This window comes from Aspergillus pseudodeflectus (assembly GCF_044049435.1).
Source record: "Aspergillus pseudodeflectus strain CBS 756.74 chromosome Unknown BJX68scaffold_20, whole genome shotgun sequence".
Classification (NCBI taxonomy): Eukaryota; Fungi; Ascomycota; class Eurotiomycetes; order Eurotiales; family Aspergillaceae; genus Aspergillus; species Aspergillus pseudodeflectus.
The window spans coordinates 57888-85884 of record NW_027263796.1 but is presented as its reverse complement, the minus strand read 5'-3'; the positions used below and the strand labels follow the sequence as shown (position 1 = coordinate 85884).

Here is a 27997-nt window from a genome sequence, read left to right as displayed (position 1 = left end):
TGATACGTAAAATTATCGTACAAGGCGGATGGCAGTGCCATACAGCTCTCGCAGGGAGCCAGCCCAGCCAAGATTCTTCCTCCACGTAAGGCCAGCGAGGGCAAGGACCAGCACCGCATAGCTCTCCTTTGGGGTCGTCCGCAACCATCTCGCCAACATGTTGAACATCCACAGCCTGGACCCCGGCGAAGTATTAAAGACACCAAATTGCGGCTTCAACGATTCTTTCCAGTACGTGGACGCGTACCCAGGCCACGAGGCCGAGTTGCGACCATGGTTGTTAATGTACCAGTTGGAGCAGCCAGCCTCAAACACAGTTCCCCTCAAATCCGCCTGCAGAGCGTTCACCCACTGATCCTCTACTGTGCCCTTGACGTCCAGAGAAGAGATGCGCCTGTCAATGATAGGCGCGACTAGAGTCCGGGCAATGTATCCTACTTGCACCTCGGATGCGAAGAGGACAGAGTTGTGTGCAGGGAACGTGTTCGGCCCAAACCTGCACAGTGTTGATTAGCAACGGTTACCTCTAGGTCAAGAGAGGAAGGTGTATACATACAGCATGGCAAAGTTGGGAAAATTATGAACATATGTGCCCATGTAAGCTTGCGCTCCTCGGCTCTCTCTCCACTGGTCGGTCAAGCTCTTGCCCTTTTTACCGTAAACCTCCATTGGAACGAGAAACTGTTGGACGTCGAACCCAGTGGCCAACACAATGGCGTCGAATTCAGTGTGCTTGCCGTCGCTGCTGGTGATTCCTGTCTCGTCTATCGCGTCAATGCCCACAGGTGCGACTTCCACGTTGCTGCGGTGAAGACTCTCCAGATAGTTGGGATCAAAGATGCGCCGCTTGCAGCCTGCATGGACAGAAGAGTCAGATATAGGTCAGGCATAGAATACCGGTGCCATACCGAGTGGAAAGTCTGGAACGATAAAATCATGATACTTGCGAGGCGCCATCGAGTGGATGTACTTTCGCGCCCCTTGTTCGGCCTTTGCCCTCAGCTTCTCCGCAGCTGGGCCGGGCATATAAGTCGCGACCAGGCCATCGCTCATGAGGAAGATGCACAGTCGGATGTACCTCTCCCAGAGGGGAATGTACCGAAAGCAGAACTTCTCAAAGGCCGTAAAGTTGCGATTCGGGCGCTCGTGGTACCACTGCGCACTGCGAGCGTACTGCTTGACGAAGCCAGCGTCCTTTGCCACTGCAGGCACAACCTGCGCAGCACTGCATCCGTTGCCAATCACCGCCAGCTGCTTGCCCCGGTAGTCGTACTTGTGGTTCCAGCGAGCTGTGTGGAAGATCTCGCCCTGGAACTTGTCCATGCCAGGGAACTTGGTATCGCGAGGCTTCGAGATTCCTCCGACAGCGGATATGAAGACGGTCGCATTGCGTGTGTACTCGAAGCCAGTCTTGGTGTCGCGGAGGCGGACTTCCCAGAAGCCTTGTTCATCCCACGAGGCGGAGACGCATTCTATACCGAATTGCATATTTTTGCGGAGGTCAAACTTGTCGACCGTTGCCTCCATGTATTCCAGAATCTCGGGGCCTTCGCATAGTTCTTTGGACCAGTTCGGGTTCTGGTTGAAGGAGAAGGAATAGAGGATGGTTGGAACGTCGCATCCGCTGTGATGAGTGTTAGAGGTGACGATTAATCTAATGCAAAAGGATGACTTACACTCCAGGATAGGTATTCTGCCTCCAGGTTCCCCCTGGTCCTTCATCTCGGTCGTAGATCTATCCTTGTGTCAGCTGAAAGAGCTCAAATATCCCCAGTCCACTCACAGTAAAGTCGGTGAAGCCCAGTTTGTGCTTGAGCGTATGCGCCAGCGCAATCCCCGAGGGACCAGCGCCGATGACGATAATCTCAGGACTCTGCATTCTGAACCGTGTCGCAAGGATACTTTGGCCAAGCAAAGTGATGAAGGGCGCTGCGCCATTTGCATTACCTTATACTTTACTGATAGGAATTTCGGCCGGAAAATGGACTGGACAGGGCAGCTGACCATTACCGAGGGTCCTGTCCCAGTCCGGCTTCCCCAGATGGGGCTGGGCAGGAGGAGGAAGGGGGGCAATATCCGCGGGATTGCAATCCCCATGGGCCATGAGTCAGGGCACCTCAACCCCAGGTCCGACTTTGAAGCCTGAGCTTTCCCCATGTTCCCATAGGACCCATTTCCTCCCCATACCCACTTTGATCTCCGTATCCTGGTTCATCCGGGGTAATTCCCCAGATAAGGGTTTGGGTACTGTGGTGTTCTTGTATAAAAGGGCGCGAGGTTGCAAGGCCGCCATGGGACCGAGGAGTCATAATATTCCGTCTCCAATATCTTTCGCGTATTACTTGCTCTATCGCTCGCCATGTTCAACCTCGACTTTGCCCGTGGACGGCTGCTGTATCGGCTGATGAGCCTGTGCTGTTGCTTGGTGGGTCGCTTCCTTCACTCCCGTTCCCAACTTATCTAACTCTGTCATGTGCAGGCATTTGGAATGTATGGGTAAGTGTTTATTCAAGAAAACTGTCTGTATAGTGTCCGCATACTCAGAGTGATAGATACGATGCTGGTGTGCTGGGTGGTGTTCAGGAGACAAAGCCCTTCCGCGACGCCATGGGAGTAAGGAAGCCCTACCAGTGTTGGTCGGGGCCATGCTAACCAGACTAGAATCCGACGGGCACCTACATCATCCCCATGATTGCTTCGAGCTACACCCTTGCGGCGACAGTCTGCTCGCTCATCACCTCCGTAATGGGGATGCCGCTCGGCCGGCGCGGTTGTATCCTGTTGGGCGACATTCTGGTCATCGTCGGAGGCTGTCTGCAGGCTTCGGCGTGGTCCGTTGGTCAGATGATTGCTGGGCGAGTGGTTTGCGTATGGTCTGGGCCCCTACTGTTCGGGATTGATCGCTAATGCTTCGTTCCACAGGGCTTCGGAATTGGAGTACGTCCACTGCACCTGCATCTCGCCAACTGCTAACTGTCAACAGTTGATTTCCTGCGCAGTACCAACCTACATGGTCAGTCACAATAGCACTACCCAGTGACGCGACCATACTAATAGTCCCAGGCCGAAATGAGCATCACCACCAGAGAGCGCGGCCCAGAGGTCGCTATTCAGTGCATCTTTCTGGTCGGGGGCTGCGCCTTTGCCTACTGGGTGGATTTTGGCTTCACGCGCATGGACAACCAGGTTTCCTGGGTACGAGTCTCTCATAATCGATATGGTTTGTCTGCTCACAGACCCAGCGATTCCCCATAGGCTTCCAGACGGCTTTCGCCCTCGTGTCCGGTATTGGCATGTTCCTCCTCCCCGACACTCCTCGCTGGTACTACGCTCGAGGCCGCTACGACGAGGGCGACAATATCCTGGCTAGGCTTCATGACTGTGCAGTTACGGATGATGCGGTACAAGCGATGAGGCAGTCCATCATTGCCTCTATCGAGTTTGAGGGAGAGTCCAAGAAATTCAACGTCTGGGATCTCTTCTGGGACAAGACCAAGCTTCGCGTGGGGCATCGCATTCGTGTCGCATTTTTGCTGCTGTCTATGCAGCAGATGATGGGTAAATAATCGTATCCAACTCCTCTCCCAGTGGTTGGAGCTGATCACCCTCGTTACTTAGGAATCAACCTCTCCGTCTACTACAGCACGATTATCTTCGGCCAGATCGGGCTGTCTGCATTCTTGTCCCAGCTACTCGCGGCAGTCATGAATACCACGTTCGCCATGGGAACCCTCTTTCTCCCTAGTACAATCGAGCGCTTTGGGCGACGGGCAATCTTGATGTATTCTGCGGTCGGGCTGACCATCTGTATGGTCGTCTTTGTCGCCATGATTGGCGCTTCCAATCCCACGCCGGCGACACAATGGACGGCCGTTGCTGCTGCCTTTGCTTACAATTTCATCTTCGGCTATGGTTGGATTGGCGTCGCATGGCTTTATGGGCCCGAGGTAAGCAATGCCCGTCGAGTAATGGGAGGAGATGGATGCTAACGAGGACAGATTGCCCCCCTCCGGCACCGTCATGTTGGTGGCGCTGCGGCTGCCTTTGGAGAGTGGCTTTTCTGCTTCATCACTGTTTTCGCGGGTGGCATCGGCTTGCAGAATGTGGGTTGGAAAATGTGGCTTTGGTCTTTGCTGTCCTGTGCGTTGGCTGTGCCATTTGTCTATTTCCTGTGTCCTGAAACGACCGGTAAGACGCTCGAGGAGATTGACATCCTCTTCGCCAAGGGAGATGTTCCGCACGAAATCATGGCTTCTGGATCATCCCAGGGGGAAGGCAAGGAAGGATTGGAATTCGAGCATGAGGAGAAAGTCAAAGTCTAGGATGGGGGTAGGCAGAAACTGTCAACGGGCTCCTGTAGTAGATAATCCAGGAAGGAAGCAGCAGAACAGGAGACAATTGGTGAATACTATCAATACGAGCAAGCTCTCCATCTCGATTTCCCTGCCAATGAGGCTTCCTGTAGTCATCCTCCAACCCCGCCGTAGCGAATCGTGGGAATAGGAAACAATCTGTGAGTACTACTCGTCCAAGCGAGTTCCCCGTCTTCATTTCCCAGCCAATGTTACTTCCCATGATCATCCCAGTATGTTGCAGTGATCCTCAATCGATGACAACCACCGCCACCCGTCGGAGCAGCGGAAACTCGGCTCGCCCATGACTCATGGACCAGCTCCGGGATTCAACTTCCAGCTGTCCAGAACACGTCCACGGGGCATTCCCAGCCAGTCAGCCGCCCGGGGCCCCGTGGGGAACATAGTTTGGCCAAGTTCCTAGGAATGTGGCTTCTTCCGGCCGTCACTTTAGCTACCCAAGCTCGGCGAATGCGTATATAAACCGAACCCATACACTGCGGAGCTCTCCCTGTGCTATCCAAGACCGTCAGCTTTATCGTTTCTGACACAATGTTCAACATGAGGGGTCGTACTTTGCAGCTGGCCATCACAATCAGTTCGGGCAGCGCCTATTTGCTGTTTGGCTACGATCAGGTATGTCCTACATGTCAGCTGGCTGGCATTGAGTAACATGAATAGGGTGTGCTGGGAGGTCTGGTTTCGGAACCCAGCTGGCTGTCTGCAATGGGCAATCCGAGCGCGACCTATGTCGGAATCATCGTTGCGCTCTTCAACATTGGGTGTCTTGCCGGATGCGCGGTCGCTGCTCTCTGGGGAAACCATCTTGGTCGGAAGAGGACTATCGTCTGGGGATGTCTCACGATGATTGTTGGGGGCATTATCCAGGCCAGTTCATTCGGTGCTCCGCAGCTCATCGCAGGGCGAATTGTCTCTGGCATAGGAAACGGTACAAAAATCCCTCGCCTCGCTTATTCTGCTCCGAGTCGCCACTAACCTGGGTCTCAGGAATGAATACCTCGACAGTGCCCGTTTATGTGTCCGAGACCTCTCGCAGCACGGTGCGCGGTAGATCGCTTGCCATTCAGATGTCCATTGTGATTGTATGCCATACGCCTCTTCCAGCGATCTGGTCTACCGCTGACGCTCTTAGTTTGGCACTGTGGTTGCATACTGGCTGGACTACGGCATGATTCGGAATCATACGGGCGATGTATGTAAATATACACCGTCCTTCACCACGTCTGATTCCAGTCCACTAAAGTGTCCAGGTCGTGTGGCGCTTCCCCCTCGCTTTCCAGGACGTCTTTGCCATCATCACCGTGGCCACCATGCCCTTGCTCCCAGAGTCTCCCAGGTAGGATAGCACACGGTTTAGCTTTGATCGGATCGCTCTAATGATGATTTTCTGGTGTTAGATGGCTCTATTCTAAGGGCCAAAAGGCAGAGGCGGTTCGGGCCCTCTCCGCCCTCATGGACCTTCCTGATAACGATCGCGAAATCACAACCATCGTCGCCGAGATGGAACAGGCGGTTTCCCTCGAGCAGCGCGACTCGAGGCTCAGCTTCCGAAGTCTCTTCCTCGACAAGACGGACATGAAAAATGGACGGCGGTTGGTGCTCTGCTTCATGCTGCAGCTGTTCCAGCAATTCACGGGTATCAATGTTATTGCGTTTTACGGTACGCGATCCAACTAACTTCCTAATGCACTTACTGACCATCAGCAGTCACCATCGTGCTTGAAACCAACGTGGGCTTGAGCCGGCAGACGAGCAGCCTCGTTGCCGGATTTATTCAGATAGCATTCTGGGCGGGCACGTTCCCTCCCATCGTCCTCATGGATCGTTTGGGTCGGCGCAAGGTTCTCATGTATGGATCAACCATGCTATGTCTTGCAATGGTTCTGTTCACAGTTGGTGTGGCACTCGACACGTCAACCTCATCCAAACTCGCCCTGGGGATGCTCATCATCTATGAGTTCTCGTTTGGAATGTCGTGGAACTGCGTCCCATGGCTGTATGCTCCGGAGATTACGCCGCTGAACCTTCGCCATCTTGGAGCCGCTGCAGGTTGTTTCTCTGAGTGGCTTTGGACCTTTGTAGGTGATCCTCTTCCCAATGCTGATTTTGGTGCCTAACGTGCGTGCGTTGAATAGGTGATTGCCATCATGACGCCAACTGCCATTGAGAACACCGGCTGGAAAATATACTTGTTATTCTGCATCTTTCTCGCTTTGAGTATCCCATTTGTCTACTTCTTCTTGCCCGAGGTTTGTCGTTCTCATTCCGGCTCACTGCGACATGAACTAACTCTGCAATAGACAAACGGCAAGACTCTAGAGGAGATCGACTATATCTTCGTCAAGGACAGGCCATCGCTTCCGTCCACCTCCAGATCGTCCGACATTGACATGCCCGTCAAACAGATGGGGCAGAGCAACCAGGTCGAGACTGTTTAAGCGAGGCTTGATTAGATCGGGAACATGGAAAAAGTACTTCCATAGGGCAAGAGTTAGACAGATTGCAAAGGGGGGTTTTTGATAATCTGATAGATTTTCCAAACGTACAAGTTATGTGTCTTATGGGGTATTATAGACTGGCTAGAGCCTAGTCCTGTTGAGCAGGCAGGCCACATGAGACATGATTCCACATTCTCATGAGGGTTTCGGTTCGTGTTCAAATTGTGACCTTCAATCCTGATACGTAGCTTCTTGGTGGCTATCATTTAGCATAGCTCCCTGATCGTTTCATCTCATGATTGTCCAGGGCCTACCAAACGCATATGAGCTTTTATCACTGATAACCTTGAATTCTTCTTTTTCATTCGCACACACAGTAGTGAATTGTCTACACTAGATCCGGCCCCGAGCCAAGAACCTGTCCGGAATGTCCACCCACTTGCAGCGCAAATACTCGGCGAGATTTTTTCCTAGCACATCGTAGGTCGAGCTCGAGGAAACGCCACGATCCAGGTGATCCTTCAGGAGAAAATGTACAGCTATTGAATGGTTAGTAACAAACTATGCAAATAAGGCAAACAGGAAGCATAGGCGCATACCCCAAATGTGTGGCAACTCGAACCGGAAGATAGCATTCCCCTCGTCATCGCGGCCCAGGAGCTCTCGGATCTTCTCGACGGTGAGCAGTGAGCGCAGCCAGTCCCATTCATCGCGGTTCCGCACGAAGAAGCCAACGTTGCAGTCGGATCCCTTGTCGCCTGAGCGCGCGTGGACCACGTAGCCCAGGGGTGCACGGGTTGTCGGTCCAAACACCGACAAGTCGTACGGGCTCTTGGTCTCGTATGTGGCCTGGTCGTACTGGAATGGAACAGTGTCCTTTGGCGGTTCGATGTTGATACTGGACCCCTTGAACGGAAGATGGCAAACGTGGCGGATCTGGTCCTGGGGGAAGATAGAGACAAAGTATTCGTAGTACGGCTTGGGGGCCGCCTGGCGAGCATCCACCGCGAATGTGGCTCCTGGATAGCTCTGCATGATGGTATCGGTGCATGGGCGGAAGAAGTTGACCTGAGAAAGAGCCTCTTCTGAGCGAGATTGAGCGAATATGCGCACGTCGACCGTAGAGGCGTCCTGGTTCGATGGATTCGAAGGGCAGGATCCGTTGACTCGGAATTTCAAGGTATGGAACTGGGTTTCGTCCAGCAAGTGGCGTACTTGCTTTTCCAGCAGTGCTGCCTTTTCTTCAATGTCGAGACCACACAGAAAGTAATGAACTTCTGCCTGGAATCCTCCAGTTGCGGTGAGTCCAATCTTTGTGGTGGGAGGAGGCTTAATGCTCTTGACATTCGAGACATGACTAGTAGCGGTTAGTGAAGACTGTAAACTGTGCAAGAAAGACTCGACATACACTCTGTTGTGGCCCTCCTCCTTAATCACAATGCTATCAAGCACAGCAACAACGTCGGGGTTGTAGTACAGTGGGCCCTGAATCTCGTAGAGGAGCTGAGCCTTGCATGTATCGACCGTGACCATTCCATCCTTTCCATGTTGCATCGTCACCACGAACTCTCCCTGGGGACTGATCTCTACAATGGGAAAGGCCAGGTCGGTTGAGGCTCCCGGTAGGGACTTGAATCCAGAAAAGTTGCCGCCAGTCACATAGGTCGAACATTCAATGAAGTGGCCGGCCACAAATGCGTGCGCCAGTTGATCGTAATTTTCACGCGTCCAATCGTGGTAGAAGGCAGCACAGGCGATCGTCGGTGACGCATCGGTGACTCGGCCACAAAGCACAATATCAGCCCCTCCCTTGAGAGCCTCGACGATGCCCCATGCTCCGAGGTAGGCTTGAGCATAGATCGGCGTGAATTCCCAGTCCGCAAGCTGCTTCCCTATATGTGACCCTGATCAGCAGATAATATAGATCATTTCCTACTATGAACTAACCTGTCGTAAGATTCTTGAAAGCATTTCCTGATTTGACCGACTGCTGAAACAGATCCGTCACCTCGTCACCTTCGATCCAGGCAACTTTGAGGTCCAGGCTTTTCGCTTGAATCACCTCATTCAATGCATCATGCAGCTTTTTCGTGTCGCTGGCACCTGCATTAACTGCCACTCTTATCTTTCGTCTGCCAAGATCCTCCAATGCCGGCTCGATCGCCTCCATGAAGCTGGTTTCGAACTCGGAGGAGACGGGGTTGCCGTTCGCCTTGGCTCCTCCCCTTGTGGTCATGTTGTACTCGGACATCCAGTCACCGACAATAAACTGAACGTCCTCATCTCGGGCCAGCTCTGCCAGGGCATGTCGTCGATCCGTGACGGATCCGGAGGCGGAAGCGATGCGTAGGGTTTGTGCGGACATGGTGGGTGGGTCAATCTAAATGCAACGAGGGATGCACCAACTTACTGTCGCGTGGCAGGATGTGTTAAATAATGGTCTAGAGTAGCTTAGCCGGACGTGCGGGGGCGGCTGTCCAAAACGCTTGGGGTATAATCCCGAGGACCGAAATTGGACAAGGGGGGCTGCGTTGATAGCCATGAGTCAGGGACCATGTCAGGCCGAGTTATCGTGCCGACAGAGTGGGAATAAAGACAGTATTCACGTAATTGAAGAGGAGTGTATTCACATTCTATCCACTAGGCAGATCTAGTATGTCATGTTGATGAGAACCGTCTTGGGCTCCGTGTAGGCCATCAATGCGTTCACCCCCAATTCCCTACCCAGTCCACTCTCCTTGGTGCCTCCAAATGGACACGAGAAATGAATGGTACTGATGCAGTTCACACCGACTACGCCCGAGTCAAATCCAGAGCTCATTCTCAGAGCTCGGTTGATGTCCTGCGTAAACACTCCAGCCATCAACCCGTACTTGCTCGCGTTGGAGCTAGAAAGGACCTCCTCTTCCGTCTTGAACTTATTGACCACCACGACGGGGCCAAATATCTCTTCCTTGTAAATTGATGCATCTTCCTTTGTGTCGGTGAATATTGCGGGCTCAATATAGTAGCCCTGCCAGGTGTTAGAGTATAGCTGTAAATGCCCACCGGCCGTGGGAGTACCGACCTTGGAGTACAGGGGCTTTCCCCCTACCAACAATGTTCCTTGGCCTTCTTGTTTGGCAGTTTCAATAATCCCCATGATTCGGTCGTATTGTGCTTTGTCTACTACGGGGCCCAGCTCAGATCCGGCAGCGTTTGGGTCGCCAATAACTTTCCGCTTAGCCTCAAAGGCCTTCTGGTACGCAGCCAGAAATTGATCGTAGATCCCCTCCTGGACGTAGACTCGAGAGGCAGCAAAACAGATTTGGCCCGAGTTGTTCGTCAACCCATTCACACACCTCGTGGCCGTCAGCACCCAATGAATACGCATTCTGCGTGAAAGACTTACCAATGAACTGCGTTTTCCAGGTTCGCATCGTCAAATACCACTGCTGGACTTTTTCCTCCAAGCTCCAAGGTACAGCGCTTCAGGTTACTCTTCGCCGCCAGCACCTGCACAGCCTTACCAGTCGCGACACTCCCGGTAAAGCTGACCTTGGCCACCTCCATATGGCTCGCAAGCAGGGCACCGGTGCTTCCGTCGCCCTGGAGCACTTGGAATACACCCGGAGGGAACCCGGCTTCGATCACGAGCTTGCCCAAAGCTGCCGCCATCAACGGCGTCTTTTCACTGGGCTTCAGAATAAAGACATTTCCTGCGGCCAGGGCTGGGGCTGCCTTGAGGCCGACAGACGCCAAGGGGCCATTCCACGGGATTATTCTGTGCCGGCGAGATCAGTACGGGCATTCTTGAGGGCGTATCAGAAGACAAACCCAGCAACGACCCCTAACGGTTCGTATCGTACAATCTTGTAGAAGCCGTCATCAGCGGGAAACGACTGCCCCGCAAACTTATCGATCCAGCCAGCGTAGTCTTAACACTTTCAGCCCATATTCCAGGTGCATCAGATACAGCTTTTACTCACATCGGAAGCATCCAATGGCAGTTCCAATTTCCGACTTCCCAAACGGCAGATAGGGGGCACCCAGGGTCAGGCGCGTCAGGTAGGCGAGGTGTTCCTGGTTGCCCTCGAGCAGGTCCGCGAATCGAAGCAGAATCTTCTGGCGCTCGGGGAACGTCATGCGCCGCCATTCGGAGCCAGCAGCAAATGCAGCATTGGCAGCGCGAACAGCCAAATCTACATCTTCGGGTCCTGCGAGGGGGATCTGGTCGCTCACTAGATCTCCGGTTGCGGGATTGTAGACTGACAATTTCGCGGTGTTGATGCAGTCAACATACTATATATATTAGACACGCATTAGCCAAAATCGTCGCTGTCCAGAGCAAAAGGCATTTACAGTGTTGTTGATGAAGAGCTGGGTCAGATGCGATTCGAACTCCATTTTGACGAGTGTTTAATGGTCCTTGGACTCACATTGTCCTGTTTTGCGCAACTATATATCTTCTCCAGACGCCCACCCCGGCCAGGCGCAAGAGCAGCCGCAAAAAGCCCATGAGTCATGGTCCCATATGACACGTGCCAGCCCAGGATGAAGTGCGCGGTGCGGTTGCCGATGCCAAGCCTGGAGATTCTCAGCTCGCAGACGACCATTGATCGCGCGTCTTTCCTCACAACAGACACCGCATCATGAGCGACGCTGAACCTCCGCTCCCCCGCAATGGCTCACGCGTTCGGAGGAGGCCACCACGGAAGGTCTCTACCTTGACCACCCAGCAGGTCCAGCACAAGCGCGATCTCGACCGCAAGGCACAACGCGCCCTTCGCCAACGCGTCAAGTCGCGCATGCAGGACCTTGAAGATGACCTCGCCCGCGCCAAATCCGACTGCTCTGTTCGAGAGCAGAAGATGATGGAAGAGATTCAAATGCTGCGGGAAGAAAATCGAAAGCTGCGCTCGTACCTGGACAGCATTGGCCAGTTCGCGATCAATGGAGCAGCTGCAGAGAACGGTTCGGTCGATGACGCTTCAACTCCCGATCCAACACTTCCGCTTGATGAGGACGAGCCACCGTTAGGTTTAAGCCCGAAGCTTCCGCTGCCTTTGGAAATACTTTGCTGATACTGCCCTTCTAGATACCGAGGACAACCACGAAACGATTCCCTACGATCAACCCCAGCCAAATCCAGCAACAGTCCCCGATCGTGTCCCGAATCAAACGCAAGGCCATACAATTGAAGGAAACCAGTTGTCCTGGCTCAGGGATGGCTTAGGAGGCCACGACACTCCGCGCGGTCAGTTGAACACAAGTGTGCCGGCCACTTACCAGCACGCGAACCCGTCGGTTGCCCAAATAAACCAGATAAACCTTCCGTCTCCAGAAACAGACGGTTCGTTGAACCGTGTGCATACCCGCGAATACCTGGAGACGCCTGTACAGCGAGGTGAGAAACTGGAAAAACACGGGCATACGGATGAAACCACAATCTGACTCTGTATCAAGATAGGCATATTGATCAACTACCTCACACAGCTCAAGAATCGATCACTGCACCGGCTCAAAGCATGCTCACCCCGGCTTGGGCACCCTCTTTACACCCGGCCTTCTACCCGCCATCCCCCTCTACCGGCATTGCCTCCGTTCTCCCAAAACACACAACTGCTACGTGTCCTCTAGATCAGATCCTTCTCGACTTCATCCAATCGCGACGATCAATGGCAGCAAAGGGCTATAGCATGGATCTGGTTCTTGGATCTCCTCATCCGTCCGTTCAAGCTATACTCTATCCTGGTCCCCCAACACCAGAAGTCCATGATACAAGTCGTGTCTTGGGCGAGGTTCTCACCACCTTCTCACACGTCTCGCTCCCAGAAAAGCTGGCATTCATGTTTGTGATGTATCGCACGATGCGAGTACGTATCTCCTCTATCGTCCGTACGTTTGATTGGGCTAAGCCGATGATAGTGGCAAATATCGCCGACCGATGCCACTTATGAGGAAATGCCTCGATGGCTACGACCGACCGCGACGCAAATCACTGTTCCACATGCTGCATGGATTGATAACATCCCTTGGTATGCCGTTCTTGGGATAATGCACTCTTCCAGGCTAACTTGGCTCATCAGGCCGCGAGTACGGGACCTTTTGATCGAGAACCCCACAAAACATCCCTTTGCCGTCTTTTCTGAGGTCTACTCGCGAAACGTTTCCATCAATTGGCCATATGACAAGATGGACTGCGTCTCGACTCAGGGCGACAATGTTCAGCTTAATTCCATCTTCGAAAAGCACATCCGAAATCTCAATAATTGGACTGTGACCAAAGAATTCCAGGATTACCTGCCGGATATGGCGGCTGCGATTTACGGCAAGGACTAAAAACCATATTTTTCATCTCATTGAAGCTATCCTAAAGCCGGCTGCTGAGTGGCGGAATGGGCCGCAAACTCCTCACTAAAAGGCAAGTCAACGTACCCAATTGGTGACTTGGGGGTGTAGAAAGTGGTCCGGTCATAATCCCTCAGCGGGATACCCTTGGCGAGCCTGAAAGGAAGATCAGGATTGGCGATGAAGTGACGGCCAAAGCCAATCGCAATCTTATAAGACGAATGTGCTTGGATCATCCTCTCTGCTGAGTCTGCGGAGAAGCCACCGGCGAGAATGATCGGCCGGTCACTGCCGTAGGCTTTGAGAAGAAACTCGTGGTCCTCCTGGTCACCCTCGACAGTTGCCGACCCAGAGATCCGGGGCTCGACAACGTGCAGGTAGGCAAGCCCGAGTGGACGCAATTGTCCCACCAAATGCGTGAACTGCGTCTGCAAATCCTGCATCCGCATTCCCTGAAAGGTGCTCCAGGGACTGATGCGGTAGCCAGTTCGATCAGAGCCGACGGCAGCGGACACAGCCTTTGCAACTTCGAGCCCGAATCGGGACCGGTTTTCCACGCTTCCTCCCCATTCATCATCGCGGTTATTGCACGTGTCTTGCAAGAACTGGTCGCATAGGTAGCCATTAGCACCATGAATCTCGACACCGTCGAAGCCAGCGGCAATTGCGTTTCTCGCAGCCGTGGCGTAGTCTTCTACCCAGCTTTGGATCTCTTCCCTGGACAGCGGCCGGGGAGCAGTGCTATCCTCGGTCATTGGAATATTTCCGCTGGAAATGACTTCATATCCATCCTTGGCCAGGACTTCTGGCTGCGCAGCACGGCCAAGCGCCCACAATTGGCAGAAGATATAACTGCCGCGCACATGGACCGCGTCTGTAATGGTCTTCCACTGCTGGATCTGCGCTTCATTCCATATTCCTGGGACGTTGTTCATACCGCCCGCTCGGGGAGAGATGAAGGTCCCTTCGCTGACAAGGAGTGTTCCGGGGATGCTCGCTCTTTGCGCGTAATACTCGCGCACAATATCGAGTGGTACGTGGTCATCGTTGGCTCGGTAGCGTGTGAGAGGAGCGAGAGCAACGCGGTGTTTGAGGTCGAGTTTCCCGACTCGGAGAGGGGATGTGAGTGAAGGGAGGGCCATTGTGGGCGAACAGACGGACTGTGTCTCTTTCGCGGCGATTATTTTTTAGTAACGTATTTCGCGGAAAATCGGGGCTTTCATTCTTAAGTATCGACACCAGCTCTTTTACGGCACACCAGAAAATCAAGAATCCAGCCTCGACCTGCAGGTGGAACCCCAAGTGGGTCAAAATGCCATGAGTCATGGCCATTGCTTTTCACACATGATTCACGCCCCAGGCAGGCCCGCAAGCGGTCACTGTTGGACAAAGTGGTCTACTTCCCCGCACATAACAGTGTTGACTTGGAGGAACAGTTGATATATATTGGGGAGGGTCGCCAGCCTAAAGACCTGCTCGTACCTTGGTGGCCAACGCTCAAAATGAAACCGTCAATGCGCGCTGCTCAATACAACACTGTTCGTCAGATCCCATCAGACCTCAAGACACAACTTGCAGTTAACCGAAGCAGACCACTAACAAGGTGGAGGTGAATGAAGTCCCGATTCCCGAACCAGGAGAGACCGAGATCCTTATCAAAAATGTCTGTGCCACTCTGTGTCACTCTGATCTGGTACGCATTCCCTACCCTTGATGCTTTGCCCCGCGCTTATGGAACGCAGATGCTGTTCTGGGGACACACGGCCGAAAAGCCCCCGATGGAGAAGGTCACGATTGGCCACGAGAACACCGGTATCGTTGCGGCAGTTGGTAGCAAAGTGCACGGCTTTAAGGTCGGCGACAAGGTGGGCTGCCTGGGATGTAGCTATGCCTGCTGTATGTCTTGATATTATCTTACTGGAATGGCAGAATCTAATGGATCATAGACGACTGTGAGGGCTGTCAAGTCCATAACCTGTTCTGCAAAGACGGAACCGGTCGACTCCATGGATTCACTACAGACGGTCATTTCGCCGAGTTTTCACTGGCCGACTATCGGAACGCGATGGTGCTTCCAGATGATATTGATATGGTCGCGACAGCACCGTTGTTCTGTGCTGGGATTACTGGTACGCTGTTGCGCCCGAGCTATGTTGCTGTCCGAGCCTGTGCTTACCCATTTTCAGCCTACCATGCCGTGAAGCAATGCAGTCTCATGGCCGGCCAGTGGTTGGCAGTGATTGGATGTGGGGGCCTTGGCCATTTGGGTGAGTCTCTTTCTGCTGCCGCCCCGATTCAGATGTGCTTATAATCTGCCAGCTATCCAATATGCGAAAGCGCTGGGCCTCAAGGTTATCGGCATCGATATTTCCGATGCCCAATTGGAATCGGCGAGGGAATTAGGGGCAGACGCAACCTACAATTCCTCAAGCGATGCGGACTATGTCGGGAAATTGACGGCACTTACTGGCGGGGGAGCGCACGCAGCCGCCGTCTTCAGTGCGTCCAATGCTGCCTACGCAAGCGCTCCCAACGTCCTAAGGTAAGGATCCCGACCGGTCGCTGTCAAATAGCTATATCTAATGTGTCTATTCAGGATCAATGGTTTGTTAATGGTTGTCGGTATTCCCAAGACGAATCTGTCAATCAATGCGTTGGACATTCTTCTGGGCAAATACAGGATCAAGGGTGTAAGCAGCGGCACTCCTCAGCGCATGAAAGAGCCCATCGAGTTCAGCCACAAGCATGGGATCAAATCGCACTTGACTACGTTCGACAGCCTGGATGATATCCAGACAATCATTGATCTAGCCGAAAGTGGCAAGACTGCCGGCCGCCTGGGTGTTGTATTCAAATAGTCTACTTGGGAATGTTGCATCGACCATGTCTGTTACCAATGCATATTTTCAACTGACAGAGCATACAATATGCGCTTGATCTATATTGCGTAGTGTTTCAACTATACGCATCAACCCCGCCCGCCCCAGGGAAGTCCGTGCTTCGACTAAATTCCTCAAACTGGTCCAAGTCTCTTAGAGTATGCAGACACTGATCTCGAATGATATTCTGTGCGTCTGAGCCAAGCACTATCCGGAGCCCAACCTCCTTGCCAGCCACTGACCCTTCCCGCCGCACCACGTCGAGGATCCGATCAACTGCACGGACAGGATCGCCAGGCTGTTTGCCATTCGTTTCTTCCTGGCGCCGAGAGAGGGTTTCTATAACTGGATTGTAGGCATCTATGACCGGAGTTGACCGAGGTATCTGGCGCCGGCCCTCGGCTAAGATACTGGTGCGGAACTGGCCCAGCACAGCGAGGTAGACCTGGATACCCAGCGGTGAGAGCTCTTTCTGTAAGCTCTCCGCGGCGCCTAGAAAACAGGAGTTAGTCAAACTTCGAGGGCAAGTCGTAAAGGAACGTACCCTCCAAAGCAAACTTGGAGGCGCTATAAGGACCACCAGCTGCGACGCCCAGCCAGCCGGCGATGCTGCTCATGAAGATAATCGTCCCCGAGCCGCGACGTCGCATATGAGGGAGGAATGCGCGAGTCACGTTCATCTGCCCAAAGAAGTTGGTGTGAAACTGGTGGAGTACTTGCTCGTGACTAGAAGGATTATCTGTCAGGAGACCCCGATGTTGGCAGGGACAATGGACCTACGTCAGTTCCTCCCAGGCGCCTGACAGGACATATCCAGCATTATTCACCAGCACATCGACCCCGCCAAAGAGCTCCAGAGCCGCAGCTGCGGTGGCATTCAGATCGTCCTGTGTAGCTGTTACATCGAGGTTGAGTAGACGCACGTTGGGCGTGTCTCGGAACTCGTCGAGGGCGCTGACGTTTCGTGCTGTGGCGATGACTTTGTCGCCTCGAGCTACAATTGCAAAAACAAACAGTTTCCCGAAGCCAGAAGTGCAGCCTGTGATAAGCCAGACGCGTGGGCGGTTGTGGAATGAGCTGTTGTCGGACATGGTGCAGATACTTCGGGTAAAAGGAATGATGATTTGAGTTGGAATGTTTATCTATTTGAGAATTTGGCTCATTCTTATATAATTCAATCGGTCTCTGACTCATGGACCTCGGCACTCAAGACGACCTGTTCGTGCTGAGCCCGTCGTTGCCCCCGAGCACCTTGGATGCATCACCCACCACCAGATTCTCATGGCCAACCATGTAGGTCATCGGGAGCTGCATGAAGAAATGGCAGTCGTCGCTCAGGGCTGCTGCGTACTCTTTGCTTGTATAAAAGGCCATCCAGTCGTCCCACGTCCGCACCCAGAGCTGGGCACATCCATCGTAGTCGAGCACATTCTCACCCAGGCTGCGAGCTCGTTCCTTCATCTCGGGGGTTTGATGATGCTGCAGACAGTGTAAACGCGTGTGCTTGGAGAGTTACTCGGCTGGGGAAAAGCTCACCTGCACATATCGCAAGATGTGGTGTTGGAAAGCCTGGGTGGCAACAGCCAGGTCCGCATGTACAGTGCGCCAGTGGTGATGGAAGGTCTCGTATGTGATATTATCGCGCTTCTTAAAATAGACAGAGACTTTAATTGCAGGCTGGAAGTTGGGCTCCGCTGCGAAGCTGAGCTCGGGATGCTTGAACTCGTGGTCGGGCTTGGTAGGGATGGACATTGCGATCTGGGTTGTATGAGAATAGCACGAAGACTTGTTACCCCACGGGGTATCAATATGGGGATTTATAGAAGGGAAAGGTTGGAGTAACATTCATCGAGATCATCGTTTGGTCTTCATTGCTCGAAGATGGATGAGGAGATGTGCCATGAGTCATGGTTTATTTGTCATGGTCTACTCGCAAAAACGTCATGGAACGGAAAAGTGTCATGGGCAAAACATGTCAATTATCTAGTCATGTACGGTTCAGAAGGTGAGATCCAGCCCCATGGCTCTGTAAACAGCGGGTTGCTGCCGATTAGGGTCGAGGACGGCGACATGTCCAAGCATTCCTGCAGCAGATCCAGCCCGTCGAGGGTTGGAGGCCCTGGGAACTGTGCATCTGGGCTGGTGTTGCTCGGGCTCAGGCGCACTCTCTTACTCGCTGGGCGATGACTGCCCTGACGCGTTCGACGATCCGGCAGGCTCTCAAACTCGGACTTGATGCTGGTCACAATCTCGAGCGCCCGCAGTGCGTTCTTATATCCCGGGCCCACCTCCGACAGTGCCTGGCAGCAGATCTGCAGGTTTCTACGCGCCGCCATCCGTGTCGGCTCGCCGGGAGCAAAATAGACGTTGTGGATGTGGACCAGCGCCGCGGTGAAGATCAAATGGACGGTATGAATGTTCATTTGTCGAAGCCCGTACAGCCGGCGATACTCCTGCAAAAGATCGACAATTGCGACCGCTGCATCGGTGCACGCCCGGTGGCTCTCTTCAACGTCGGCGCGCGTCAGGCCTGGAAGGCTTTCGGACCGGCCATGGGTGAATGGCCGGTCAATGACCACGAGGATTGCGTAGTACAGCATGCTGCGAGCGTTAGCGAGTGAAACGCGGTGTCAATTATTATTTCTTGTGGCTCTTCTTACTGGAATTGCAGGACATGCGGCGGCCGTTGGGAGCAAGTCTCGGCCTCCTGCAAGGACAGATTGACCGGCAATGCTTGTGCCCAAGAGACGAGATTAGATCTCAGCTTACCGGCAGCAGTATGCAATGATCTGATCTCCGCCCTGTCTGGGTGAGGTGTGTGGTATCTGAGGATATTAACCTTTGTTTTCGCACGTTCGCCGCATTACTCACAAGACCTGACGAATATGCGACATCTTTCGACATAACATGGCCGTGTGCTCGGCGACATCGCCCAAAAGACCGAGGAGCGCTCCGGAATTGGATTGGGTGGCATCGTCGATGTATGGCTGCCAGCAAGTATCCTCTTGAGCGACATCCAACCGACAAAGGGCGTCGATGGAGATGTGCTTTTCGTCGAGGGACTCGGGTCGACCGACGTAGAAACTCCACATGCTTCGAATGGTCAAAGATTTGGGAGATGCGTCTAAGCAGGGGGGCTTACCGGTCGTGGATATACGCACCCCAGAAGACAAGCTTGCGAAGTTGGGCGTCTTTTTGATATGACGCGGCCTTCAAATGCAACCCAAGGTCCGTTGAGAGTCTCATGGCCATACCTGGGGCAACCGCATGAGTACGAGTAGGTTGGAAAAGATGGCTACATACCACTGTAGAGCCAGCCCCTAGCATCGCGCGTCAGGAAGGCCTCCACGCCGCTGAGGATGACCAAGGACTGAACGGTGCACAGAGCCGGAGCGTCCATCTCAACATCCAGCAGGGCCTGTGCTCGACGGCTGAAGAGCTCGCTGAGCGGTTCCGGGAGGCCGTGGGAATGTCGCCGGGTGAGGGCTGCGCCGACGGCGCACCTGGCTCCGAGTCACTGTCAGCATTGGAATCATGGCGAGAAAATGCAAAGCTCGGTCACCCACATGGCATTGGTCAGGGTTTCAGAATACCGGTCAGTCGGTCGGCCAGTCGCTCTGTACTTGGCTCGCTCTGCGTAAAACACATCTTGGTCGACGACTGGGATATTGGGATTCTCCCAACAGAAGTACAGCTGCAGGAGATGGTCCTCCAGCCCCTCTGGGATGTGCGCGCTCAGACCGGCCCGCTGGAGGATATCATTCTCTTTGCCGTATACCGAGCGGATCTTGGAATCGTTCAGAGGAAACATGCCGACATGCAGGATATGAAGATTCGAGGTCGCGCCAAAGAACCGCATCTGGCCGTCCTCCGCCAGCTGCAGCGAACCAAACCGGTCGCTTAACGAGTCTAGCCCTGCAGAGTAGTCGATTTGCGCAGCCGCTGGAGAGTAGACTTCCCCTTCGATGGAAGTTGGAGCTCGCTCGAATCTATTCTGCTGCATGGACGTGGAGCGGGGGGTGGGATATGGGTCGGGCTGCTGTGGTAGCTCGATACTATTGCTCACGAGTGCCGATTCGAGCGACTGGATGTATTGCTCGAGGCGGGCATATCGTTCTCGCGATGGCACTGTACGCTTATCGACCTCCTGGGGCATCAGGCACTCCTGGCCGTGCAGCCCACAGTTGGCGCACTGTGGCCGGGCCCCGTCGCACTTGGTCTTGCGCTGGCGGCATCCAACACACGCCCGGGTGATGTGCTTGCCCTGGCGGACGGGCTTGCGGTTCGATCTGGACTCCATTGATGCTCGTGTGTGCTCTGTACGGATCCTGGGCTTCCCCGCGTGAGAGCTTTGCTGGGGTAAAATTGAATCTGGGGTTGGCCTGACTCCAACTGAATGTAGGCCATGACTCATGGTCCGTTTGTCCAAGCCTCGGTTGGACATGATCGGATAACCCCCAACCACGAGAAAGCTTAAGCCAGACAAGGGCAAGATGACGATTTCGGATTGCTGGATCTTTATACTCTATACTCTACACACTGTTCACAATGTCCGCACCAATGCAGCAGCTGGCAAAGGCATGCATCCCCGCGTACACTTGCCCACCGGGCACGAAAATGCATTTGCTCAACCTGGGCACGCTGAACGTTGACGACGCATGGTTTGTAGGATCAAGAATCCCCCACAGTCCGATTCTAATACATTTCGTACAGGCTCCTTCTGGGCGCGAATGGCAGCTCGGTCAGCAACTCAAATCCTCCAAGTAAACGGAGAGATTTAATGCTGATCGCCGGCCTGATCGATCATCCGGAAATGGGCCTGATACTGTTCGAAACGGGAAGTGCAGAGGATGTCACCAGGGTATGTCCGCAGCTCAGTCCGACAGAGTATCGAAACTAAACGTAATTGAATATGCAGCAATGGGGCCCAGAAGCCGTGGATCTCTTCCCTCGAACGCGATATGAGAAACATCATCGTTTACCAGATGCCATATCGGCCGCTGGTTATGATATCAAAGACGTAAAAGCCGTCGTAATGGGCCATCTGCACCTGGACCACGCTGGAGGACTGGAGCATTTCCGCGGCACTGGTGTCCCCATCTACGTGCACGAAGAAGAATTCAAGCACGCATGCTGGGCTGCCGGGACGAACTCTGATGGTGGGCTGTACCTGTAAGTAGCTCGTCCCCATTCTATGTGCGTCTCGCTCACATGGCTATTCCACAGGGGCGATTATCTCAAGCTCGACAGCTCGATCAACTGGCAGACCTTCAACGACCAGCAGCTGGATCTCTGCACGGGGATAACCCTCTACCACTGTCCAGGACATACCCCCGGTCTATGTATCATGCAGGTCAATCTCCCAAATGATGGGACCTTTATCTGGACCACCGATCAGTATCATATCCGAGAGAACTATGAATTAGACCAGGCACATGGCTGGCTGATGAGAGACTACCGGAAATGGGTGGACAGTGGCAAGTTCATCCGACGGCTACAGAGGATTTTCTCCGCGACGTTGATCTTCGGACATGACTACGAGACGGCGGCGCGTCTAATTGAAGCGAAAAAGGCTTACGAGTAGCTCATTTGTTCACAATTAGGATCAGTGTTAGGTACAGTAGTTGTGTGCTTTCAGTCTTGACCGTGTTCCTCGTTCACCTCGGCGCTGTACCTTGCAAATGGACTCTTCTCTCGCAGCTGTTTCCCATGTTTCAGGAATATATATGGCGTGATGCAGAAGAGGGTCGCAACCGCCGCGATGATGCTCGTGGCGACATTCGATCCGAGGCCCGAATACATCGGATAAGCGAACAAGGGCAGACACCCCTGAGCGAGCGCGCGCAAGACCCCGGTGACAGCCATGCCCGACGAGGCGTAGATTGTGTACGAGTCGGCGGTATACCCACTCAAAGTGTACGAGAACTCGGTGGTTGCAAAGCCGATGAGGACGAGACCGAACATGGATCCGATCCAGTGGACATGAACGAGGGGTGGGACTGTCCAGCTGAAGATCCAGAGCCCGACGGCGAGGGCTGGTGCTGCAATCGCAAAACCGGCAATCTTGTCTTCTGGCTCTGGTCGCTGTCCGGCTTTTCGTCGAGCGTTTAACTTGTGATGGTCCCAGAAGCGGACCACGCCGCTGAGCAAGATCCCAGGTAACAGTGCAACGAAGGGGAGAGAGGTCGCCCTGGAGCTGAAGCCAAAGTCGCTGTACACGACAGTGAAGGACTCGGTGAAGAGGTACACCATGCCCCAAGAGGACGCACTGAGGATGGCGACGAGGATGATGATGGGCTCCGTCACTCCGAGTTTGGCCGGGCGCACCAGGACAACCTTGAAAAATTCTCCTGCGTCTTTTATCTTGTCGGGATTGGGTATATCCATGTCCAGCTCTCCAACCTTGGACTGCAGATGATCGAATCGGCGGGCAAGAAGAGTGGTCGGGCGACTCTCGCGGACGGGGATGATGAGGAAGAATACGATAGCGGTGGTAATGGCTGCGGTATAATAGACCCAACGCCTGGAAGGTCAGTATTGGCTCTATGCAAAGGACATAGAAAACTTACCAGCCGATCGCATCCACGATGTAGGATCCGTAGATGGGACCAACCGCAATTCCCAGCATCGTGCAGCAGTTCCAAGTCCAAAGGAACCAGAGCCGGGGCTGCTGGGAGTACAGATCCTCAATGCTGCCGGCGAGAACAATGGCAGGGACGACTGACGCGTACCCGGCGAAGAAACGACCGATGAAGACTCCAGCTGGCGAGGGGACGACGCCAATGAGCAGGCAGGCGATGCTAAAGGCAGCGGCCGATACGAGGTAGGACTGCCGCCGACCGAGGGCCTCTGAGATGGGAGGCATGATCAGAGCGCCGAGGGCCTGGCCGATGCCGTACATGAACTGAAAGCCGGTGAGCATGACAGCCCTGCTCATGGCATACTCGGACATGGCCTCTTCTGCCGCGGACGGCCCGGTGCTACTGATGACCGCGGTGTAGAACTCCAGGAAGAGCAGCACACAGGCGTCATAGAACTTGCGCTGGGCAGGCCAATTGCGGGGGAAATCGTGATGCTCCGTGTCCCAGCCCATTGTCCGAGAACCCGTCTTTCGAAGCCCTCTGCGCGAGGCTTCGCGATCGAAACCGTCATGCTGTTTTTCTTGGCGATTTTCGTCCATGCTGAGTGAGATGCTGGAGAGTAAGTGAAAGACCCTGAAACTGCGGCCATTGCGGGCGTATTTATGAGGTGTTGACGGACGAGGCCATCCGTGATGATGCCGAAACCTCCTCACGATCAACATGTGCTCCAAGACCGTTCAAGTGGGGCGATGACGACAATCTTGTTCATCCTTCAGCGCAGTTTGCAGCAATTTCAGAAACAACGATGAGAAAACAACCGCTGGCCAACAGTGACATTCCGTGAGGCTTGCATGGCGCAGTAGATGGGCGTTGATGCAGTATTCTGTGACTCTGCGAGCCATGGACGGAGAATTAAGGGACCAGGAGACGCGAGGGTGTTCGTGGAGAGACCCACAGTTCATTGCATCATCTTGATCCCAGATCTGCGATCGACCCAGTGTTTTGGAACATCTAGAGTAAACATGACGTGAGACAACTACACGTGCATCGACACAGAGAGTCACTTGACCAGCAGCTCCTCGTATTGGCAGGCGAGGCTGAAGACGATACGAGGCCTCGTCCCTCTTCTTTCTTGGCCCCATATCACAGCTCTTGCAGACGAATGATAATAATGGGAATCACAGATCTCCCTGCTGAGCTACTGTACGCCATCCTCGACCATGTTGCTCCGGAATTCCTCGATTGGGCGTATCATTACCCTCATGCGCGCTGGTTTCTCCACTTGCGATTCACCTGCAAGTCGTTAAACATCATTATCACCTCCTGGTTTCCCGCGAACTTGAAGCGTCGCGAGCAACTGGAAGGCTGCCCAGTCACTCGACTCCCTCTGCGACCGTCTGCGACTGAGATGTGCGTACGTTTGTTGTCGGAGCAGCTGCGACGGGATGGGCACGACAGCCAGTATTCGCTGATCAGCATCGTCGCCGATGGGGCCAAGATGGCATCAGAGATACTCGGAGAATCCAAAGAAGCCTGCGAGGCAGATTTGATATCGAGCATTGTGGGTGTTTCTGGCACTTGGCTGCCGCTGGCCCATCTCGCAGGCATGAGAGACGACCAGTGCCCCACTGGTAGAGAAAGACCGGTATGATGTCGCCTTGATAGTTGCAGCGACTATGGGCTCTCTGGAGGAAATCAAACGCGCGATAAAGATGGGAGCGGATGTCAACTTTGAGCCTGGTGAGCACTGGCTGGGGACGCCACTCTTTGCCGCTGCGTTTGCGGGGCAGACTGCGGCCATTCAACTGCTTGTGGATTATGGTGCTAATGCCAACTACGTCTGTACGCAGAACGGAAAGACGGGGCTACATTATGCGGCTACTTCCGGCAGCGAATCCGCGGTGGCTCTCCTCTTGGACCTTGGGCTCGACCCTGACGCTTGCAATCACCAGAAAGCTACCCCTTTGATCTGGGCCGCGGCTGCAGGGCATGCGGGAACCGTCCACCTCCTGCTGGCGCAACCGACAGACGTGAACGCCCAGCGTGCCGCGGGCAAAACAGCGTTGCTATATGCCGCGTGGAGAAGGCACGAGGATGTTGCTCGCTTACTATTGGAGCGGCCGGAAATTCTTGCCGATCACAAAGACCCAAAGACCAAGTATACCACTGCGTTGGCAGCGGCACCTTTGACAGGAGCGAGGTACTCTTCAACACGCTTCTTGCCCGGCAGGACGTTGACCCACATGTGGCAGATGAAACCGGCCATGGGATTCTTAAACATGCCATCACAGGAGGAAATGAGGCAATCCTACGGTCAGCTTTACTTCGAACGGATGTCAACGCGCAAGGGGAGGATGGATCCGCTCCGCCCATAGGGGCAGCAAGAGCTGGAAGCGAGACACTGCTACGGTTGCTGCTCGCGGAGAAGAATATCCGAGTCAACGTGAGGGGCGAGGAAGGAGTAACTGCCTTGATGTTGGCCGTAGTGTCCCGCTGCCCGCCAGCCGTCAAGGCCCTATTGGAGTACGACGACATTGATGTCAACGCGAGGTGCGAAGAGGATGCAGAAATGTTCGAGGGGACCTCTGCGCTTGGCCAAGTAACAGGGCCACAAGTAGGAAATACAACCGTCATCGGGGCGTCACATTGAACTTATAAACACCTTCTAACCAGGCTAAAACGAAGACATGAACTCATGAATACAGCATGGGCTTTGACATGATGCAGCACCTACTCTATATGCAGGGTAGAATATGAAAGATACAGCTACGCCCGAACTGAGAGTCTCCTCGCGAGACGAGGCAAGAAAGAAAGCAGATCAGAAATTAGCGGGAATAGCGAGTTGTCCGAACTAGTGTGTGGTCTGTACATGTGAGCTGGTCGAACGAAGCAATGCAGAGCCAGTGAGAGACTTACGAGCAAACAGGATCAATCATATCGAGAGACGCCTTGCCACCAAAGAAGTCTAGCCCCGAGACAAAGTCACTCCAGTGCTCCTCAGAGGACATGGGTGCGCTGCTGTACTTTTCGACGCCCATTGCACGAATGAGCGACTGTATTTCTGGAAGCAATGCGTCTGCCGCTGTGGCTTCGAGCTCTCTCTGGGCTGCCCTGTTAATATTGCCCTGCTCAGCGTACCATGCAGAGTCTTCCAGCATAACACCACTCTCGTAGAGGGAGAGTAGCTTGGAGTCAATTCCTGTCTCGAGCGCAGCTTCATACGCCATTCGGTGGCCGACAGCCTGGACAAGGGGTAGAGAGATGGGTAGGATGTTACGGTTGAATTGTTCGCTTCGATGACTTCCGCCCATCTGTTGAAGGTAATCCTGGCCTTCGGCGAACAAGGCAGCTTCGTGTCGGGCGAGGAGGGTGTTCGGGTCTTTGGGCGGTGGCACCTGGTAACGTCCTAGCAGCAACTCACTTGCAAGGCCTATACAGCTATCAGCACATGCCTTCGGAAAGAGGCAAGCAACGCACGGATGGCAAGGACACGAATGTCACCCTCTGCTGTCGACACGGCGCGGAACTCTAACTGCGGCAACGTTAGCGAGCGACGGTTAATATTATACCAAGATGGCATCGTACCTCAAGTTGGAGAAGCTGGTTATGTTCAAAATACCCATGCCACCCACAACCGTCATTCATCGCCCTGATACTCCTCTGGAAATGCTGTATGGCAGCAGCCTTGAAGGTAGTGGCAACGGCGTGTCGAACACGAGGATCCATCTTGACATTTCGAAACAACGTTCCAGCCTTGACTAAGAAAGCCTGAAGAACGTGGACATGTGCAATAGCATGCAGTATAGGGAGATGCTGGGTTCGGAATTGAATGACGGGCATCGGTTTCCCGTCCTGACCCTGAACCATCCGGCGGACACTGAATCGGCTTGCATTGTAAATGGCGACTTTGAGTGAGGGAATGGCGGTTGCGGAGAGGAACAGGGTTCCCACCGCGACCCGCTGAATCGTGCTGAGGAACTGCTGTCTTTCGTCTGCTGGTTTATCGAGACTTCCCAGCAATGCGGAGTTGGGGAGGCGAACTCGGTCGAAAAGGGTGAGGGCATGGTCAATGGGATGGGCACCGGTGCGGGGAGGTAGAGCTCTAGTAAAGCACCGAGTTAGCGACTTTCAACGTGATCACTCAGATGGATCTCCACAAACTTTGCAGTTACGCCTTTGCACATCTCGCGCCCATCGCTCAGCGGAACGAGGAACGGACGAACCCCACGGTTCTCGCCATCCACAATAAGTCGAGCAATCACGACCGCAACGGTAGGAAGGCCGCTTCGGGGTGTGGTGGGCGGCATGCATCTAGCAGGGTTAGGACGAAATATCAATACCGGAGTTGGGGGACACACTTTGCCGCGCCCGGGGTAGGGCTGTGTAGCTCAAAGCCGCCATTTGGTAACAGGGTCGCTGTCGTCTCCAGGTTACGCGCATCCAGGCCATGGCCCACTTCGGTGAGCATAAACTGCGCACTATAAAGGTCTTAGTTGGAGTGTCGGGCTGTCCTGTCTCTGGACGAATGACTCACGAAATCTCGAATTTCATCGCACGCTGGAGAATGGAGTGAAGCTCCGGACGAGTAGCTGCAAAAGGCGCCACAGTTCCCACAAACAGGTTATACTGAATGCTGGCCAGCGTGAATGCTCCCCCATCTACGGCGGCAATGGGGTCCGTATGGATCTTCCAGAACGCCGGAGTGAGATACGAGACATCTTCGACCGTCAAGTCTGGTCTTATTAGCTTGGCCTTTCGCAGCTTCTCAAGTACTCCGAGCTTACTGAACGCTTCACATATCGCCCTGGCTCTGGCATAGGTGATTCGAGTCTTTTCGTCAAGATTCAGGGAGTGTGAATATGGCTTAAACAGCGGTGATTGAGCCAGCTCAGCGGTGGGCGATGCAGACCCCCATACTTGCTGGTAGGTTGCCTGGATCTGGCTGTCAGGCTTCGACCGCGTCTCGGGAGGAATCATTTTTTCGGTTGTTCAACAAAGCGCAGGGAATCGTCCTGATGAGATTTCGGCATTTCTTCAGAATGCAGTTTCGCTTTATAGGCCAAGCGGATTGCTGCCCAGACAAGCTGTGTTTTTTGAAAGCCCACGGCGACGCCGGAGCACAGTCGGGCAGGCCGTCCAGTTTGCTTCGTTCTCGACCTGGGGTGGCTTGCGTGGGTAGTTGACGAGGAGCTGGAAAAGGCACTTGCCTAAATCCTCTGGGAATAGTGGTCCACTATTTGCCACGCTGAGACAAGGGCAGCCAGCCCCACAAATAGTTGGTGCAGCAGCGTGGACCAGTTGGACCGTCCATTGTAGTGGATCTCTGGCCTGGCCGGTGCGAGATCAGGATCGTGGCTGGCTGACGAGACACGTCGATTCAGGTCGAGGGGTTTGTG

General features: G+C 53.9%; 15 protein-coding genes across 15 annotated transcripts; 6 read left to right on the top strand and 9 right to left on the bottom strand.

The window, feature by feature from the left end:
• Window positions 1-12: 12 nt before the first annotated feature.
• BJX68DRAFT_255139 (flavin-containing monooxygenase) lies at window positions 13-1879 on the bottom strand (the record flags this gene model as incomplete). The annotated part of the gene is made up of 5 exons (XM_071042992.1): window positions 13-496; window positions 557-854; window positions 909-1624; window positions 1677-1735; window positions 1784-1879. The coding sequence occupies 5 exons, from the start codon at window positions 1877-1879 to the stop codon at window positions 13-15; spliced, it is 1653 nt and encodes a 550-aa protein (XP_070899251.1).
• Window positions 1880-2359: 480 nt separating this feature from the next.
• BJX68DRAFT_255138 (general substrate transporter) lies at window positions 2360-4322 on the top strand (the record flags this gene model as incomplete). The annotated part of the gene is made up of 9 exons (XM_071042991.1): window positions 2360-2425; window positions 2480-2496; window positions 2553-2613; window positions 2662-2868; window positions 2923-2937; window positions 3064-3195; window positions 3243-3558; window positions 3619-3947; window positions 3999-4322. The coding sequence occupies 9 exons, from the start codon at window positions 2360-2362 to the stop codon at window positions 4320-4322; spliced, it is 1467 nt and encodes a 488-aa protein (XP_070899250.1).
• A 582-nt stretch (window positions 4323-4904) lies between these two features.
• Window positions 4905-6811, top strand: BJX68DRAFT_266591 (sugar porter family MFS transporter; the record flags this gene model as incomplete). Its single annotated transcript, XM_071045540.1, has 9 exons — window positions 4905-4988; window positions 5034-5301; window positions 5361-5455; window positions 5506-5565; window positions 5624-5709; window positions 5771-6033; window positions 6081-6451; window positions 6509-6622; window positions 6674-6811. The coding sequence occupies 9 exons, from the start codon at window positions 4905-4907 to the stop codon at window positions 6809-6811; spliced, it is 1479 nt and encodes a 492-aa protein (XP_070899249.1).
• A 393-nt stretch (window positions 6812-7204) lies between these two features.
• On the bottom strand, window positions 7205-9176 carry BJX68DRAFT_275735 (acyclic terpene utilization AtuA family protein; the record flags this gene model as incomplete). Its single annotated transcript, XM_071047906.1, has 4 exons — window positions 7205-7350; window positions 7411-8168; window positions 8220-8703; window positions 8759-9176. The coding sequence occupies 4 exons, from the start codon at window positions 9174-9176 to the stop codon at window positions 7205-7207; spliced, it is 1806 nt and encodes a 601-aa protein (XP_070899248.1).
• A 278-nt stretch (window positions 9177-9454) lies between these two features.
• BJX68DRAFT_90738 (Aldehyde/histidinol dehydrogenase) lies at window positions 9455-11263 on the bottom strand. The gene is made up of 6 exons (XM_071049985.1): window positions 11153-11263; window positions 10780-11092; window positions 10628-10727; window positions 10203-10574; window positions 9879-10152; window positions 9455-9824 (listed from the first exon to the last, which is right to left on the bottom strand). The coding sequence occupies exons 1-6, from the start codon at window positions 11195-11197 to the stop codon at window positions 9462-9464; spliced, it is 1467 nt and encodes a 488-aa protein (XP_070899247.1). The 5' UTR covers window positions 11198-11263; the 3' UTR covers window positions 9455-9461.
• A 140-nt stretch (window positions 11264-11403) lies between these two features.
• BJX68DRAFT_90652 (bZIP transcription factor) lies at window positions 11404-13300 on the top strand. Its single transcript, XM_071049980.1, has 5 exons — window positions 11404-11830; window positions 11889-12197; window positions 12257-12666; window positions 12719-12828; window positions 12880-13300. Exons 1-5 carry the CDS (start codon window positions 11443-11445, stop codon window positions 13130-13132), a joined length of 1470 nt encoding a protein of 489 aa, XP_070899246.1. The 5' UTR covers window positions 11404-11442; the 3' UTR covers window positions 13133-13300.
• Window positions 13146-14559, bottom strand: BJX68DRAFT_90697 (alkene reductase). The gene has a single exon (XM_071049983.1). It carries the CDS (start codon window positions 14281-14283, stop codon window positions 13159-13161), a length of 1125 nt encoding a protein of 374 aa, XP_070899245.1. The 5' UTR covers window positions 14284-14559; the 3' UTR covers window positions 13146-13158.
• On the top strand, window positions 14464-16099 carry BJX68DRAFT_90674 (alcohol dehydrogenase catalytic domain-containing protein). The gene is made up of 6 exons (XM_071049982.1): window positions 14464-14679; window positions 14733-14834; window positions 14884-15037; window positions 15088-15408; window positions 15461-15683; window positions 15738-16099. The coding sequence occupies exons 1-6, from the start codon at window positions 14644-14646 to the stop codon at window positions 15997-15999; spliced, it is 1098 nt and encodes a 365-aa protein (XP_070899244.1). The 5' UTR covers window positions 14464-14643; the 3' UTR covers window positions 16000-16099.
• BJX68DRAFT_90736 (SDR family oxidoreductase) lies at window positions 16048-17206 on the bottom strand. The gene is made up of 3 exons (XM_071049984.1): window positions 16801-17206; window positions 16565-16746; window positions 16048-16512 (listed from the first exon to the last, which is right to left on the bottom strand). Exons 1-3 carry the CDS (start codon window positions 17109-17111, stop codon window positions 16097-16099), a joined length of 909 nt encoding a protein of 302 aa, XP_070899243.1. The 5' UTR covers window positions 17112-17206; the 3' UTR covers window positions 16048-16096.
• A 20-nt stretch (window positions 17207-17226) lies between these two features.
• Window positions 17227-17772, bottom strand: BJX68DRAFT_266584 (EthD domain-containing protein; the record flags this gene model as incomplete). The annotated part of the gene is made up of 2 exons (XM_071045539.1): window positions 17227-17499; window positions 17557-17772. 2 exons carry the CDS (start codon window positions 17770-17772, stop codon window positions 17227-17229), a joined length of 489 nt encoding a protein of 162 aa, XP_070899242.1.
• Window positions 17773-17979: 207 nt separating this feature from the next.
• On the bottom strand, window positions 17980-20320 carry BJX68DRAFT_275733 (Zn(II)2Cys6 transcription factor; the record flags this gene model as incomplete). Its single annotated transcript, XM_071047905.1, has 6 exons — window positions 17980-18621; window positions 18681-18845; window positions 18892-19113; window positions 19163-19274; window positions 19324-19523; window positions 19587-20320. The coding sequence occupies 6 exons, from the start codon at window positions 20318-20320 to the stop codon at window positions 18000-18002; spliced, it is 2055 nt and encodes a 684-aa protein (XP_070899241.1). The 3' UTR covers window positions 17980-17999.
• A 195-nt stretch (window positions 20321-20515) lies between these two features.
• BJX68DRAFT_275730 (N-acyl homoserine lactonase family protein) lies at window positions 20516-21604 on the top strand (the record flags this gene model as incomplete). Its single annotated transcript, XM_071047904.1, has 4 exons — window positions 20516-20681; window positions 20734-20881; window positions 20939-21192; window positions 21247-21604. The coding sequence occupies exons 1-4, from the start codon at window positions 20569-20571 to the stop codon at window positions 21602-21604; spliced, it is 873 nt and encodes a 290-aa protein (XP_070899240.1). The 5' UTR covers window positions 20516-20568.
• A 50-nt stretch (window positions 21605-21654) lies between these two features.
• On the bottom strand, window positions 21655-23200 carry BJX68DRAFT_275728 (major facilitator superfamily domain-containing protein; the record flags this gene model as incomplete). The annotated part of the gene is made up of 2 exons (XM_071047903.1): window positions 21655-22543; window positions 22590-23200. 2 exons carry the CDS (start codon window positions 23198-23200, stop codon window positions 21655-21657), a joined length of 1500 nt encoding a protein of 499 aa, XP_070899239.1.
• A 572-nt stretch (window positions 23201-23772) lies between these two features.
• Window positions 23773-25251, top strand: BJX68DRAFT_266580 (ankyrin repeat domain-containing protein; the record flags this gene model as incomplete). The annotated part of the gene is made up of 3 exons (XM_071045538.1): window positions 23773-24246; window positions 24314-24759; window positions 24795-25251. The coding sequence occupies 3 exons, from the start codon at window positions 23773-23775 to the stop codon at window positions 25249-25251; spliced, it is 1377 nt and encodes a 458-aa protein (XP_070899238.1).
• Window positions 25224-27769, bottom strand: BJX68DRAFT_236883 (uncharacterized protein). The gene is made up of 8 exons (XM_071040084.1): window positions 27386-27769; window positions 27136-27334; window positions 26960-27079; window positions 26763-26912; window positions 26187-26703; window positions 26079-26133; window positions 25518-26031; window positions 25224-25464 (listed from the first exon to the last, which is right to left on the bottom strand). Exons 1-8 carry the CDS (start codon window positions 27576-27578, stop codon window positions 25368-25370), a joined length of 1845 nt encoding a protein of 614 aa, XP_070899237.1. The 5' UTR covers window positions 27579-27769; the 3' UTR covers window positions 25224-25367.
• Between the last annotated feature and the right edge of the window lie 228 nt (window positions 27770-27997).